This window comes from Diospyros lotus, chromosome 3 (genome assembly GCF_014633365.1).
Source record: "Diospyros lotus cultivar Yz01 chromosome 3, ASM1463336v1, whole genome shotgun sequence".
NCBI lineage: Eukaryota > Viridiplantae > Streptophyta > Magnoliopsida > Ericales > Ebenaceae > Diospyros > Diospyros lotus.
The window spans coordinates 27,210,347-27,227,097 of NC_068340.1; the positions used below are offsets into that span (position 1 = coordinate 27,210,347).

Consider the following 16,751-nt stretch of genomic DNA (forward strand, 5'->3'; position numbering starts at 1 on the left):
ATAAAGTATTAAATTGACTCTACCTAATATTGTTAATGAACAGAATAAAAATTACGCTAAATTTATATTATATTAAAATTTAATTGTGTTTTGTCTGACTAAAAGACTATTTACTTAGATAAAGAAGATTAGGATGTGGGAAAAATACAAGGCATGCCTAATGAGGGAATATTAAGGACCCTAATGAGAAGCAAATAATGAAATCCATTGTGCCAGGGAGGGAGGGATGGACGGATGGGCCACTGTCCAAACAGGCATTTCAGCCACACACACAATTTCTATTAATGGAATAGAGGCACTATGTGGCAGGGTTTTAGGTGATGACAAGGAATGGATGTTGACCCATCAACAAAGGGGATGCTACCAAACAAACCCATCTCCGAAAGCTTGAATTACAAAATTCAAGTGGGGGTGGGTTTTCTCATTGCTGATTATTCTAATGTTTTGGTAGAAATGATAAAAGCAAATTGTCTAATTTAAATACTCCCCTCTTTTGTCTCTCTCTCCAAGCCCTTCGTTGTCAAAGTAAACTCCAATATTTTACCTAAACATATTCAACTCAAATTTGCATAAACATGCCATTTGTCCATTTCCCATTTCTTAACCAGCAAAACCTGTCTCGTCTCATCTCATCTCTCCTACTGCCTGAGGATCGAATATGGCGTTTTTTTTATTTATTTCTCTCCCATATATTAATATTTCTTTTTAAATAAATAAATAAATTTAATCTTTTGCCACTATATTTAGATGTTGTTCACAAGATCAAAATATTAGGTTAATTTCAGTAACAACTTTTATCAGGCCATTTCTCCTTAAAATCATGAGAGATAAATTTTCAATCAAATTCACCAGAGCAGGTAAGCTGCTCTCAAACAACTCGACTCGATATTTATTTATTTATTTTCCATAAAACACAGCAACTCTCGTGTAGACAGCGTTTCTGTTATTACTTCGATTTGATCCCTGGAAGAGCCTACATGAAGGACCAATGGGAAAACACAGGCGGTTAGAGAGGGTCAGTGATTCTAGTGGGTTCCTGCAAAAAGACCCCACCTTCTATGTAGATACAAAAATATGTTAGAATCATATTATATTTTCTGTTTCCCGGCCCCACAAAACCAGAGGCCTCGGACAGGGTTGGAAGGACAAGATTTTCTGTACTGCGGCAAGAGTTTCAAATCTGATTATTATTACTCCGGAAGGAAATAAAGCATCCGAATCAGAATAATCAACAGGTTTCTTCCCAGGGAAGAGAAGGAGAGAAGAAAAGAGGATAGAGACCGATGAAAGATCAAGGTTGAAATGATCTAGCACAGAGAGAGAGAGAGAGAGGTACATCCTTGAGAGAGAAAAAAACAGGGCTGGATCCTCTTGTGGTGGCGGCAATTTAAGATATATACTTTGACAAGAAAGCTTTGATCGTTTTACTTCTTGAGTTCTCTCAGTTGAGCTTCGCTAGCTAGCTTCAGAGCAGGACTTCCTCGCCGAGATTTCCATGGAAAACTTGGTTGATCAACTCGTCCAGTGGAAAATTCCAGCATGTTTTAAGCTTTTCTATCCTATCTTATGCCCTGTTTCAGAACTGTAACATGATTTTCACCACTTCTGTGTTGCGGTTTCTATGTAGAGAAGCATGAGAATAAGCTTTGAAGACTGGCAAACAGTTTATTGCATGGCGAGTCACAGGGTTGGGGAGACTTCAAACCACCATAACCCGTATTCAGTTCTGCAAGGGATTAATCCCACTACAAACTTCATGTATTCTACTTCAATCTCTTTCTTTTCTTTATTATTCTTTCATCAGATAACTTATTTTTAGAGGGTTCCATATGCATATATGTATATACCCATTTATTTATCTACTTTGATTGTTTTTTTTTTTGGCCTATGATCATCCTGTCTCAGCAACGAAGAAGGATCTCCTTTTGATTTTGGGGAACTGGAGGAAGCAATAGTGCTGCAGGGTGTCAAGATCAACAATGATGAAGCAAAAGCATGTAAGCATAACAAACTCCTAGAAGCGCGCACACACTCACACGCGCGCGGGGGCGCGCACGCGCACACACACATATATATGTAGAGAGAGAGAGAGCTTTCCATTTCCAATACAATAATCATATATGGAGAAGGGGAGTTGAATGGCGTGTGGATTCAAAGAAGGAAACCTGACCTTGCTGCATGATTTCACTGAGTCCATAACTGCAGTAGGAAAAAAAGGGGATTTAGGATCCAGCCCTTCATGAGTTTTGAAAATCTTGGCATGCAGCAGCCTTTAATTTCGCTGATCCTCTAAGAGATTTCTTGCTTTTGTGATTCCTTGCAGCTTTTCTTACAGCCAGGCCAGCAGCTACTCTGGAAATGTTCCCTTCTTGGCCTCTCAGATTCCACCAGACCCCAAGAGTAGTTGCCTCAACTTTTGCTTCTTTTTCTAGGGTTTTTGACAGAATCTTCTAATATGAATATATGTACATATATCAACTTGGTAGATGACATTTTTGTTTTGTTTTGTTTCTGGGTGGCTCTTGAATACCCTTTTGAAAACTCAGCAAAAACCAAGAATACCCATTCCCTAGATGATTTTTTTATTAAAAAAAACCATTTGAAGATTTTTAGTGGGTGTTTATGTTTGATCTAGGGAAGTTCAAAATCAGGAGGGGAGAGCACTGATTCAGGATCAGCAGTAAACACTCTTTCAAGCAAAGCTGAGGCGCATCTTGAGCCAGAATCTCCCATGGCAAGTGATGGGCATGGAGCATCATTATCACAGAATCAAGCCACTCAACAAGCTGCGAAGGCCACAGCAGAAAAGGTTCTTGTTCTTCATCTCCTCTCTTATTGCCATTCCTAGCTACAAACCTCACCTCCTCTTTCTTGCCACATCCCAAAATCCCAGGAAAAAAGGTAGCATCTTTTCTTGCTATTATTCTCCCCTTTACCAAAAGTCCAGATCCCCACAACTTTCAGAAAATCAATCAGTGGCAGTGTCTTTTCTCCTTGAGACTGACATGAAATAAGTATATTTACAGAGCTGCAACTGTTTCCTGATCTTATTATTTTCCTCATTTTCACAAAACTTCAGTTTTCTTTCCAAACTTTATGGCTCTTCTTCTTCTTCTTCTTCTTCTTAGCCCCTCCTGTGTCTCTAGTTAATGAATAATTTCATTGCTAGTCATACTCCGTGGACCCCAAAATGAAATGGCAGGTAAATGATGTGAAGTAAGTAGCCCTTGAAATCATCATTACCTGTCCCAAAATCAGCCTCCAGATGATAAGATGGGCTAACTGAGCTTAGTCACTTTCTAATCATTACAATTTTGGATTGTGAAAAATTCCCACATTTCTGCCAAACAAACACGAACGGGAACTCCCATTATAGCCTGTAAGAAATGATTTTCTCCGAAGGTAGTTCTCGATTAAACATGAATATGTCCTTACCTTGGAGTTTTGCAGAGGAAATTTGGAGCTACTGGTTCAACTTCAGATAAAGTACTTGATGCCAAGGTATATCGCATGTATACATATCCCAAATTTTCTTTTCTTTTTGAGGAGTTCTTGGAGTCGACTGAAATCTGTGGATTTTCTACAGACGTTGAGGCGTTTGGCTCAGAACAGAGAGGCAGCAAGAAAGAGCAGGCTCAGGAAAAAGGTGTAATCTAAGTTAGTTACCAGCAATGGAAATTAAGCCATAAATTAAATTAAATGGCACATATATATATATATTATAATAATTCTATCAATTTCCAGGCTTCAATATCAAAGCTTTAAGCCTATAACTTACTAAAGGCTTCTCTCAGGCCTATGTGCAGCAGCTAGAGTCCAGCAGGATAAAGCTTGCTCAGTTGGAGCAGGACCTTCAGCGAGCCCGGGCTCAGGTTCTTCAATTTTCTTGGAATGAGAAACTTTGCTATTTTGTTTTCACTTGGATTTTATTTCTTACCATAATCATTTTTATGGGTTTTTCCTTGCTTTTTTTTTTGGGTAACCAGGGTTTGCTATTGGGAGGAGGTGGGGGTGCGAGTGTCAGTTCTGGTGAGTTTCTCTCATTTCCATGGTTATCTTTATTTATTTTGTTTTATTTGTAGAGCTTGAGAGGAAATTCCCATCTAGACAAGGTCGACATTTACTTTGGGGAGATGACGTGGCGGCCCCTTATTTGCAGTCTCGGGGTTGGTGGTGACTTTACCAGGCCCAGTTGATCGTTGACTAAGAAATAATAAAGGAAAAACAAACATTAATTAAAAACAGGCGTGTCGTATCTTAATTATTAGTACAAATTTGACATTGCTGTAAGAGCTTTTGTTATTGTAAGATTATGTTTATGAAAAATGCTTCATACATAGGAATCCTTTAAAAGAAAAAATAATTTAGTGTTTGGTTAGATTATTTGAAAAATATTAATTTTAGTATTTTATTTAAAGAAAACGACATACGGAAGAGAGCATTGTTGAAATTGAATTACGTTTGTATTTTTTTTCAAAATAAGCATCCATCGTCTTCCATGCAAATCCTAGTCAAACCCTAATTCTTTATCTGAACCTGACAAACACTCATGCACCTGACTTTACAATCGTCCAAGCTTTGACTTGGTGCTTAAATTCTTTACCCGAATGCAAAAATTCCGAGTTTTCACTTCATTTTGTCCAAGATTGCGTCTGTTCTAAAGACTGATCAAAGCCGCCGAAAGTATATAAAATTCTGAAAATGCTTCCGCATTCCAAAGCAAGTAAAAGCATTCTTTTTTTTTTTTTTTTTGTTGGTTGGTATTTCTTGATTTATTTACTATGTTTTAATTAATTAAATAATTGTAGGCGCAACAATATTTGACATGGAGTATGGAAGATGGTTAGACGACGATCATCGGCACGTATCGGAGCTCCGGGCGGCGCTGCAGGCGCATTTACCGGACGGTGATCTGAGGGTGATTGTGGATGGATACGTTGCTCATTACGATGAGATTTTCAGGCTCAAGGAGGTGGCCGCCAAGTCCGACGTCTTCCACCTCATCACCGGCATGTGGACCACGCCTGCGGAGCGTTGTTTCCTCTGGATAGGTGGTTTTCGGCCTTCCGAACTTATCAAGGTTCAAAGCAAGTTCATTTTAAGAATCCATTAATTAATTATGGAATGAATAAAATGTTTAATATATATATATATATAGAGTACTTTAATATAAAGACATTGTTGACTGTTGAGTCGAACGTGCATGCATGCAGATGTTGTCGACGCAGATAGAGCCGTTAACAGAGCAGCAAATAGTGGGGATATGCGGCCTGCAGCAGTCATCGCAGCAGGCTGAGGAGGCCCTTTCGCAGGGGCTGGAACAGCTGCAACAGTCTCTGGTTGACACCATTGCTGGTGGCTCATTCAACGATGGCATGCATCCCATGGCTCTTGCTTTTGCCAAGCTCTCCAATCTCGAGGGCTTCCTTCGACAGGTAACTTACATAAGTAGCCACATTTTCATAAATCTAATTAATTAATTAATTGTCACATGCAGTTGCTTTTTTGTTAATTCTTAATAAAAATGCCATTCGACTAAACTAAAATGATTTTCTTCTCAAAGTCCAGTTTGGTTTAGGTATGAACCCAAAAAATTAGACCCAATCAACATCTCTATTTAATTTGGGGTTAGGTTTAGGTCTTGACTTCACCTACTCAACCCAATTAGATTATCCCATATAAAAATCTCTTAAATACTTATCTTACCTAGTATTAATTAGTATGATATATTCTTTGAATTTTTTTCTTTTTTCTTTTTTTAAGTTTAGTTTAGGTAGGGGTATTTCTTTTCGTACACAAGAATTTGTCAATATTAATTGTTCATAAATGAGTTGTTTAAATATATATAAAATTACTGCACATTAATTTGAGTTTTCAAATAAATTGCATAATTTTGTTTTTTGTTCTTGGAAGCTGCATAATAATCGTATCACTGTATAAGTCTTGAAGCCTTGATTTAGACCAACCATACTTGATTTTGATGGCTGAATTGGTTTAGTTCTAACTCTAAAATTAAAAATTTGATTACAATTTATTTAATTGCATCGAGATCATATAAAAATTAATTATATAGGTCTTGTATTTAATTAGTCATAATATGACAGTCATATATTAAGACATGAAAGTTATTAAAAATATCACAAGTAATTATCCAAATAACATTTCCGACATATATATATATATATATATTCCTTGTTGAGCGTTAAAAAATAGGAAGAGCTAGCACAACCAATCTTTGGTTTTGGCCTTTTAGGTAGGAAATAGGAATGCTTTCGTCTCAAGCAATTGGTTGTTCATGCTTTATGAAAATGGAACATATATAGCGTATGAAAACATGTTTGGAAAGTGGGAAAAAAGCATTAGATAGATGACATGGAAAGCATCTCTTAGAACAAATCTCTTTGACTTTTCGAAATTATATTTGTAAAAATAGAAAGATGTATATATATATATATATATGATATTGGTATTTTAAAATTATAAGCTAATATATATATATAATGATTTTTTTTAATTAAAATTTCTCCATAGAGGAATGATAGATAGATATTCATATTATAATAATTATGTTTATAAAGATAATTAAGTTTGCCACATTAAGAACAAGCCAAATTAAAGTACTTAATTTTGGGTTTTAAAGCTTCTTCATGTTTGTCCCCTATCCTATCTCTCTCTCTCTTTTAGCGCCAGACCTTTGTTTGCGCCGCAAATGTATATATCTCGCTTTCTTACCAAAGCTTGATTTAACATTTAAATTGCTTTTTACAGCAATTTATTAATTGTTTACACTTCATACAAACAAAATATATATATGTTTGTGGGTGTGTGCCACGTGTACATGTAATAAGCTTCTTCATGTTTACCCCTAGCTAGCTCCACCATATATATATATATATATAATAATAATGCTTGGTGCACGTATCATTAATCACTACCTGTACATATAATAATTAATTAATTACTTGTAGGCTGATAATTTGAGACAACAGACTCTTCATCAATTATGCCGAATACTAACAGTTCGACAAGCAGCGCGATGCTTTCTGGTGATTGGAGAATACTACGCCCGATTACGAGCCTTAAGCTCCTTTTGGGTTTCTCGACCCCACAGTAAGATCTAACCAACGCTTATTATATATATATATATATACTACTTTTTTATTTTTATTTTTGGGGTGGGGGGTGGGTTTGCTTCTCTTCTTGAGCTTAGTACTGAAAGTAGAAAAAGCATAAATAAAACAATAGAAATTAATTTGATCAATGGAGATTATTAGGAGTTAAAACATCTTTTAGCTTAATTAATTAATGTATTAAAAGTTTAATTAGGGTTAATTGAGTGAGTTTGTTTTACGACTTTCAGGAGGTTGATGATCAGTGAGAGGAAGATTCCTACTGCTACAAAGAGCTAGCTCTGTGATGAGGAATATGAAATACATAGCTAGAATTTTCTTTTAATTAATTAATGTATCTTCTTAATTTTCCTTTTTTTAATATAATTAATTAGCTTTCTAATCGCTTTATATATATATCCTCAAGTCTCCATGTCAATAGAAATCAATTTATTTATGAGCATTGATAAGCTTTTTCTTTTTTCTTTTTCTTTTGCTTGCTTGGTTGAGAAGCTTTTAATTATTCAGTGTTAATTAAGACATGACCTTTGAGCTCATTTCTAGAAGCTAAGCTCAATATGATCATAGTCAAAAAAGTGAAATCAAAATGTTATTTGAACAAAATTTTGACATTTTGCCTTATATTTGACTAATTATATGAAAATTATTTAAACTAATAATGAAGTAACAATACATAAACGATTGAGAAATACATTAAAATCGTGTGTTTAAATAATATTTTTAAAATTTAAAAAAGATCGTAATGAAAGTAGAGTCGATTGAGACTTTTGATATATCAAATTGTGGAACAAAAATCAAAGAAATTATTTAATTGATGTCGGGATTTCATCATCAATGTTTGAATCGACAAAGAGTGTCATGATGGTTAGAACAAATAAATCTTCTCGTTAGATCATAATCTCAGTTTAAACTCTTGAGATCGAACTTTATTAATTAAATTTTATTCAAATCCTAATCTCTTAAAGCTTTATTTATCACCTCACGGCATATCATATATATTCACAGTATGCATTTGATTGAGTTGATGGCGGTTGCTGCAGCCTCAACAAATTGTGTCCCGATCGACTGTCGGGAGCTAAAGGATAAAGCTCTCGGCTTTGATGAATAATTATACATGTATTTGTATATGTAACAGAGACAGTTGGCCTTCTTATGGGCTTTGTAATCGTCGGTGTGGGTGTGGGTGTGGGTGTGGGCAGAAGCCAAGCCAGAAAGTAGTGTTGCATGGCACGGGGGACAGACAGGACTGCTTGCTTGCTTAATTGCTTCTTGTTTGATTTGTTGCCAATTTATATAAATTTAAATACAAATTAATTATCGTTGAATTTAATTAGAATTTGGGTTTGGAAGTTGGATCTCGGGTCATTTATTTATAAAGTAAAAGTAAAATTAAATTTAATTAACATCAACCAAAATATTCAGATTTATGAGATTTATTTTAATATAATTTTTTTAAAAAAAAACAACAAGCAATAACTTGAAAAAGAGTCCATTTTAGGGGGAAATGCATTTTTCTTTTCTAATTTTGTATTCCAATGAGGATGTCTATACTTTTATATAGGCAAATGTGCTGGTGTTAAGAAGCTTTATTTATAAATATATTTTTTAAAAATATCCTCTATATATTTTATTTAAAAAATAAAAATTAACTATAATAACAAGATTTAAACTTATAAGTTTTAAAAATAATTGAGTTCTCAGATTATTTTATCGCTATATAAATCTTATTTTGTTTAAAATTGTCTAAAAAAAATTAAAAAAAAATTGTGACCGTCAATCTATAACGCACAAAAACGTCTAGGGGGTGCTATTTTGATATTTTCGAAACTCTTCTGTTTTCGAAATACCAAAAAAAATAAAAAAAAACATTTTCGTGCTATTTTTACAATTTCAAAAATATTTTGGGATCGAGTGTTTCGTAATATTAGAAAAATATCAAAATAAAAAATGTAATTTCAGTTCACGGAGAAATTAAACATAATTTTTTTCGTCTCAAAGGGAAAATTTTAAATTTTTTAAATTTTATTTCTAAAATTTATTTAAATGCATTACTGAATTTATACTTATTTTTAAATTGAATGCCCCTATATTTATAAAAATACCCTTATATTTTTTTAGTTACTTATTTTCTCTAACATTTTCATTTCTTAATTTTTTAAAAAATATTATTTTTCTATTTTTATTTCGTATTGTACTCATTTTTTATTTACGTTTCTATCTAACCTAACCTAACTTTCAAGTGCTAGTTAATGAAATTTCATTTAAAATTTTTAATTTTACAAACTCCTTTAATATATATATATATATATAGATATATAAAGGACAATAGGTTTGGTTGGGTGAGGCATCAGCTGACAAATTCTGAAATTGTCGCCATTGCTGCAACTGATTAAACTTAATCACCAACTAATCAAGCACCCAGCCCAGTAGTAGTCTTGATAAAGTAAATAATAATCTAAACTAATAATGCTTCCAATTAGAGAGTTCTTGATCATATCTAACATGGAAAACGCCCAGAAATAATAATTTTGCTTCTTTTATTAATTAATTAATTATATATTTATATATATATGCAGTAGTCTTGTTTGTTTGGCATTAACCACCATGATGGCGAAAGCTCACCTCACCTTTCAATTTCATGAACGAACTGGTAGTATATATGAGTATGACACCAAACCCAATCTAGCGATTGTATATATATATATATATATATATATAATCATCAACTAAGCAGTAGCTTTCAATATCTTTCAAACTCCACAAACTGAAAATGATTTATTTATTTCTTGTATATTATTTCATATATACTCCACGGTTTTTAATATATATAATTAGCAATGAAAAGTTCCAAATCCCCATGCTAGCTACTGTTGCTCGATAAACTTGTATTGGTCTAGTCAGAGTGAGAGAAAATCCTGGGCAGTGGGCTCTTGTGACCGCTTTTTGGATATATAATGGTGTTTTTGGGATAATTTTTTTAAATAAGAATTTTATTAAAAAAAACAAGAGTGACATATTTTGAGCATCACGATGAAAAATTAAAATAGAACAAAACTAAATAAACGAACAAAGACTTCCCCCAAATGAAAAAAAAAAAAAAAAAAAAAAACTATACAACTATACAAAAAAATTAGAGAAAGTCTTTTTGAAAAATCTTCACCCAAAAAACTAACTCCCAATCATGATAATCTCTGAGCATTAGAATGCGTGACCATTCACTTGCATGTTAACATTTGAGACCTAAAGATTTTAAAATCGACAATAGTTTATTATTGTGCTAAGATGTCGTGGACAATAGTTTATAATTTTTAACTATATCAAGCAAATTCATAATTTAGTTTTATTTTTTAACAAAAGTTAATAAAAGAACAAGATAAATAAGAACAAGCACATAAAAACTAACAATAAAATAAAAGGAGAAAACGTCTCTGGCAGCTCCTGCATGAAGAACAAGCAAGCACAAGTTGAAGAATGCAAGGCCTCATCAAATATTTCTGAAGAAGAATTTAAGAACAAGCACAAGGAAAAACATCTCAAGATCGCATTAAAACAAAAAAGACAAGGAAAAAAAAAAAAAACCAAAGTCCACATATTTCAATTACTTTCTCAAAAGGAGGTCACAAAAGAATTCACTACACCAGTTAAAAATGTCCGAGATGCAAGATATGAGTTCTCACTTCTACACAAGCATGTTCAAGTCTGAGAGGTCGTCCATTGGTATTTCAAGGCCTACAGAATCATGGTCTTGCAAACCATCTTCATCCAAGTTAAACCAAGAACTCAGATCTTGATGCCTGCCCAGGTCATCTAATTCACTTAGCTGTAGGTTCCCCAAATCAATTTGTTCTTCTGCCTCTTTAAATGAACCCTGACGAATTTTAACAGGGGGAGAAGGTAGTCCCACATCCTGGCTTGCCGCTGATTGATTTGGCCCAGAAACTGACACGGAGTTTGAATATTTTGCTTCCACGAGTCGCCCCTGAGGTCCATTTCCTGAAGTTGACAAATGATTTGTTCTTCGATTGGGCTTTGTTTTTGACTTGCGATCACTCCTAAGGCTGCTGAGTGATGGGCGGGCAGATCCACCATGGAGGCTGTTTGCTACAACAGATTGTTTTGGGGAAGCACAAGCAACAACATCATCAAGAAGCATTTCCTTTCTCTTGCCCTTATTCAAAAAGGATTCTTGTTTAAGAGAACCTTGGCCATCTCTATACTCAGATCTCTCAGTGCTCCTGGGAACTGCACCAATGACTGCAAAGGGAACCACAACACAAGATCAAGTTAAAAAAAAACAAGGGAAACAGCTTTCATTCAGCAATAGATGCTTTATACTTCTCTCAGCAAGAGGGTGCACATCATAAAGCTAAGAGCACTGATAAATAGCGTTTTCTTATGTGTAAGGGCCTCCAAAGACACCTCCCCTGAATCTTATCTTAAGACACAATGATTTTGAGATCAATGGACCAGCCGGTTCAACTGTTAGACTGATCCTAGAGATGATTTGGACACATTCCCAGGTGTTCAAGTCGAAAAAACTGGCCTATTTCATATAAATTGTGAAGCACTGTCAAACCTGGCAATTTCTAAAAATTGTATATGATCTAGTAGGAACACCCATATTGCTTACTCATAAATATTGAAATTTTTGCTTTATAGAGATTTCCACCAGATCATATTTTCACCTCCCCTTGTGCTTGATATCGGCAGACTGCAGTGATTGACGAGCAAAAATTCATATAACCAATCTCACATAGTGATCAAGGCTTGATATGTTTGTTGGTGTTGTTTTATTTGGGGAGAAAAGATAAGTGATCTGACAATCATCAAGAGCATAGAATTGTAACCAAAAAGGATACTGATACACACACACACACACACACATGCAGATACATATGTATGCACATATACATATGTACATATATAGATATACATGTGTATATATATTTCTCGTAAAAGAACAAAAAAAATCAAAATAAAACATGGATCCAAACTAGATCTGGATATGTGAATCCAGATTCAAAAGATACAGCCAAAGTAAAAATGGATTTGGACTGGATCATTACTTGTTCTATATGGATCCTAACACATCTAGATTGGATCTAGTCCAGATTAGGGACCACCGATAGACCTAGTTTGTATACTTTTAGAACTTACCTTTTATAACTATGTACTGGATTTCAACTTGTATGAAAATTCTAGTATTATTGTTGACATATTATAGAAGAATTAAGTTAATGAGTCATACCATGAAACTCTGGAAGAGAGTAATAGAGCAGAGGCTCAGAAAGGAAACAAAGGTGTTAGAAAATCAGTTTGGTTTCATGCCTGGTAGGTCAACAATGGAAGCTATATATTTACTGAGGCGTCTAATGGAAAGGTATCGAGATCATCAGAAGGACCTACATATGGTGTTTATAGATCTAGAAAAGGCCTATGATAGGGTCCCTAGAGAAGTATTATGGAGGGTTTTAGAGAAGAAATGAGTCAAAATAGCCTATACACAAGCCCTTAAGGACATGTATCATGGTGTAGAGACAAGGGTCAGAACATGCGGAGGGGATACTGAACCATTTACAACTACAATAGGACTGCATCAAGGTTCTGCACTAAGTCCATACTTATTTGCCCTAGTAATGGATGAACTCACTAAAGATATTCAGACAGATGTGCCATGGTGTATGCTATTTGCAGACGACATAGTGTTGGTGGATGAAACAAAAGAAGGAGTGAACACTAAGCTTGAGTTGTGGAGAAACAATTTAGAATCTAAGGGATTTAAATAAAGTAGAAAGAAAACAGAATATATGGAATGCAAATTTAGTAAAAATGCAAGAGTGGATGATGTTATAATAAAATTAGAAGACCAAATATTACAAAGAAAAGACCATTTTCGATATTTGGGATCAGTGATTCAAAAAGATGGAGAAATCCACGAGGAGGTCGCACATAGAATTAAGGCAGGTTGGCTAAAATGGAGAAATGCATCGGGGGTGTTATGTGATGGTAAAATCCCATTAAAATTGAAAGGAAAATTTTATAGGACAGCTATAAGACCAGTCTTGCTGTATGGCTCAGAATGTAGGGCAGTCAAATACCAGTATGAGCAAAAAACGAGTGTAGCGGAGATGAGGATGTTAAGATGGATGTGCGGACATACAAGAAAGGATAAAATTAGAAATGAAGTTATTCGTAATAAGGTAGGAGTAGTGCCAATCGAGGAGAAGATGAGAGAAACTAGACTAAGATGGTTTGGTCATGTGAGAAGGAAACTAAGAGATGCTCCTATGAGGAGAGTTGATGAAATGGAACAATTAGCCACAAAAAGAGGTAGAGGTAGACCCAAGAAGACTTTGGGAGAGACATTAAAATTTGATATGAAATGTGTGGATCTAAACGAGGATATGACAAAAGACAGAAATACATGGAAGTCTAGAATTCATGTAGCCGACCCCACATAGTGGGATAAAGGCTGAATATGTTGTATGTTGTTGTTGTATTGTTGACATATTGGTAGTTTTTTAAATTTTGGTAGTATTGTTTAGGTACATATTTTTAATTTTCTTCTTACAATAATTTTGTAATTAAAAACGATTAAGTTTAGAATTATGGGATTTGAGATCCTTTCAATTATCATTTTGTATCCAAATGCTTGAATTTTAAATGTGAATTTCAAATCACATTATTTGAAATCCATTTATCCAAATGCAGCCTTACATAATTTTATTTATTTGTGATTGTCAATACATTTTCAAAGTAATTATGATTCCATGTTTCAATCCCATCTAGTTGGACTTAAACCAATGGTTGAACCACCAACCAGTAACTAGGTCTCAACAGGCTCAACGTCAAAATATTGGTTACAAGACCTTAATGTAGAGCTTTGATAAAGATCAAACTGACATACCTGAACTCCTTGCTTCAACTTTATGGTTGAAAGCCTCATTGTATGTATTACTAGCGGTCCCAGAACCAACACAATCAACAGATTTTGTGCCATTGTCAATTGAACATGCAGAGTAGATAACATCCTGCAGAGGTGGCTTACTAAAGCAACTTCTCCCTGTAATTTCAAATCTCTGGCATCTAGCAAGGGTACGCTTGACAAATGCCAGAGCAACCTGTTTTGGGATCTTACGAATCATCCTTTTTGAAGAATAACTTCCTCTAGAAGCCTGCAAATACAAAAAGAACAAGGAATTAGTAGGTTCTAAGATTTTTGGAATTAGGAGGTGCCACCTAATGGAAGGTGTTGGTTTGAAACACATTTGATTAAAATTCTCTAGTGGGCTCACTGATAAAATCACTTTAGATGTCTAGTACCTTTCTGACAAATATACATATGATACTTCCCATCATTTAGATGGTACTAATCCTATTATGGGGATTTCTATATAACTTACCAACTTAAGCTGTAAAAATAATCAGAATATTAGTTTGTAAATGAGTAAAAATAAGGCTAAGACAACTAATTTTACTGTAAACATACTTGATTGCTTTCTAATTAGTGTTTACAACAGTTACAAGCCCTAATGATAGTCTACATGAGTGCAATAGTCTGCATGTAACAAGGATGCACTGTGTTCTGATGTGCAGTATATTATGTTGTTCATTCTTATGAGCATGCAAATAGTTTGGAGCTATGTACATGGGATCCGAGGCTGGGCAGGACTGAAAGCTCTCCTATGAGCATGATAGTCTGCATGAAACAAGGATGCATTGTGTCATGCTGTGTGGTATATTATGTTGTGCATGGCTATTCGAGCATGCAAATAGTTTTGGGCTATGTACATGGGATCCAAGGCTGGACTGAGAGCTCTTCTACCAGTATGAGGTATTAGGGCTAGGCCACCATGAAATTGAATAGCTTTCTCAGCCATAGGATGGAAGGTTGTCATCTTGTGGACTATGTTGCATACTCCAATCGATGGAAAATGGTTTCAATACATTCTTATGGCTTGTGTGCATGTGATCTTACTAAGCTCACGTGTTATATAATTTTTCAAATGAGGTTGCTGGAAATTCTATCAGGAGAGAAGACTAGAGACCTACACTCGTGGGGTGTACGGCCATGTAGTAGTGTTATAATATAGGAACATTAATAGATGTATATTTTGTTAGGAGCATGCTCAAAAATGACTCTCAAGTGGATTCATTTATGATTGTTGAAACATTGGTGAAGATGCCAATAAAATGGACTATATAAATGTATTTTTGGTGGGAATTGTTCAGACATGTATTGTGTTAGGCCCCCCCGGTTCACTTAGACTTATCAAAGAAGGTCCAAGGGGCAGCGATTAGGGGCAAAAGTGTAATAAGCTGGCCGGCATAACAGCCAGCCATGTGCGTGGGGGGTAGAGTAGGGAATCGCTGGTGTAACAACCCAGCTATTGCATAACAGAATTCGGTTAAGGTGTAGAGTGAGGAATATGTATGGGGTGGGGTGGGGGGGGGGTAGAGGGGGGATACGCTGGTTTTCTGGGAGAGAATTTGGGAGAGAGAGGGCCTCTCGAATGCCCTGGGTATTCTTGTTCTTGGCTGGAAAGTTTGATAGCTATTGATATTTGATTGTTGTTTGGATTTCCATCGGGGATCCTATCATATTGATGTTATGCATGTTTCAGGGATTTTATGTGTTCTTCCTAGGAATGTGGTTCCGTGAAGCTTGAAAGGTGAAAACTAACATATGAGACCCAATGTGACTTAAAGAGAAATTTTGTGGAACAAGGTTAGGAGAAATTGTGTTGGACAAGGTTAGGAGAAACGTGTGAACTAAGTTTAAGGGAATAAGGGGAATTAAACTAACCAAAAATAAAAGTAAAATAATCAGATGAGGGTCACTAGAGCAGCAAACTGCCAACAAAGTGGGGAATCGATTGAGTGAGCAAATAGATGTAGGAAACTATAAACTGTCAATTGCATCAAGTGGTCAGTCAACAATCAGTGAGGTATCAGGCCTGAGAGCACCAAACTAGAACTGTTGAAGGAGGATGGTTAACAGTAAGTAAAGTAATATCGACGGTCATCTTGGCAAAGGCTACCGACTGTTGACAGCTTACACCAACTGATTATCAGTCAGTTGTGTAAGGCTACTGTCTGTTGACAGTTCAGACGAAACTGTCGGCAGTGTGTTGATTGATGATATTTGACAGCGAAGAAATACCTAATGACACTAAGAACACATGAAAGTACCCAAGTATGACCCGTTATCACCAGACACCCCATCGAACTTGATCAATTAATCCATTCCTTGTCCTGAATATACGCCGATCACTAAATGGCAGAGACTGCAAGTTCCTAGCTACACATTTTGTCCGGCCAAGATAACAAGACACAGCGATTAAGGTTTATTGGTATCAGAGGTTAATTAAAGTTAAGAGAACCAATATTTTCAATAAATAATTGGTTTAGTTAAGGGTCATGAGGATGGGTCCTCACAAATATGCCTAATTTTCATGGAAGAAGCTAGCTAATTTTTTTTTGACAAATCACAATCAAATTAGAGAGTCTAGAGACTTGGCATTCATCATGTAATCAAAGATTAAACATAAAGTTATGGACAAAACATGTATGTGCTAATAAAAAGTGAAAAGTTTGCATATCATGAAAGATGAAACTCTA

General features: G+C 35.1%; 2 protein-coding genes across 5 annotated transcripts in view; one reads left to right on the forward strand and one right to left on the reverse strand.

Annotated features, from left to right (window-relative positions):
- The first annotated feature begins 1,006 nt into the window (after positions 1-1,006).
- On the forward strand, positions 1,007-7,594 carry LOC127798305 (transcription factor TGA9-like). Of its 3 annotated transcripts, none has more exons than XM_052331773.1 (13): positions 1,013-1,507; positions 1,633-1,758; positions 1,906-1,997; positions 2,324-2,400; positions 2,636-2,809; positions 3,451-3,501; positions 3,587-3,646; positions 3,795-3,872; positions 3,987-4,029; positions 4,809-5,080; positions 5,214-5,435; positions 6,969-7,110; positions 7,361-7,594. In XM_052331773.1, the coding sequence occupies exons 2-13, from the start codon at positions 1,634-1,636 to the stop codon at positions 7,366-7,368; spliced, it is 1,344 nt and encodes a 447-aa protein (XP_052187733.1). In that variant the 5' UTR covers positions 1,013-1,507; position 1,633; the 3' UTR covers positions 7,369-7,594. The 3 variants fall into 3 exon arrangements, with proteins under 3 accessions (XP_052187734.1, XP_052187733.1, XP_052187732.1); XM_052331772.1 differs by having other exon boundaries at positions 1,014-1,507; positions 1,628-1,758; XM_052331774.1 differs by lacking the exon at positions 6,969-7,110 and having other exon boundaries at positions 1,007-1,507; positions 1,628-1,758.
- Positions 7,595-10,700: 3,106 nt separating this feature from the next.
- LOC127796742 (uncharacterized) overlaps positions 10,701-16,751 on the reverse strand; it is a 36,732-nt gene continuing 30,681 nt past the window's right edge. For both annotated transcript variants that reach the window (XM_052329094.1, XM_052329095.1), the window contains 2 exons: positions 14,038-14,305; positions 10,701-11,384 (listed from right to left, as the gene is read on the reverse strand). In XM_052329094.1, coding sequence (XP_052185054.1) covers positions 10,810-11,384; positions 14,038-14,305 — 843 coding nt within the window. In that variant the 3' untranslated portion in view covers positions 10,701-10,809. The remainder of the gene's footprint in view (positions 11,385-14,037; positions 14,306-16,751) is intronic.

Coding starts and splice junctions, on each gene's coding strand:
- LOC127798305 (XM_052331772.1), top strand. Junction 2,810..3,450: donor CGAAGGCCACAGCAGAAAAG/GTTCTTGTTCTT, acceptor GGAGTTTTGCAG/AGGAAATTTGGAGCTACTGG. Junction 3,873..3,986: donor TTCAGCGAGCCCGGGCTCAG/GTTCTTCAATTT, acceptor TTGGGTAACCAG/GGTTTGCTATTGGGAGGAGG.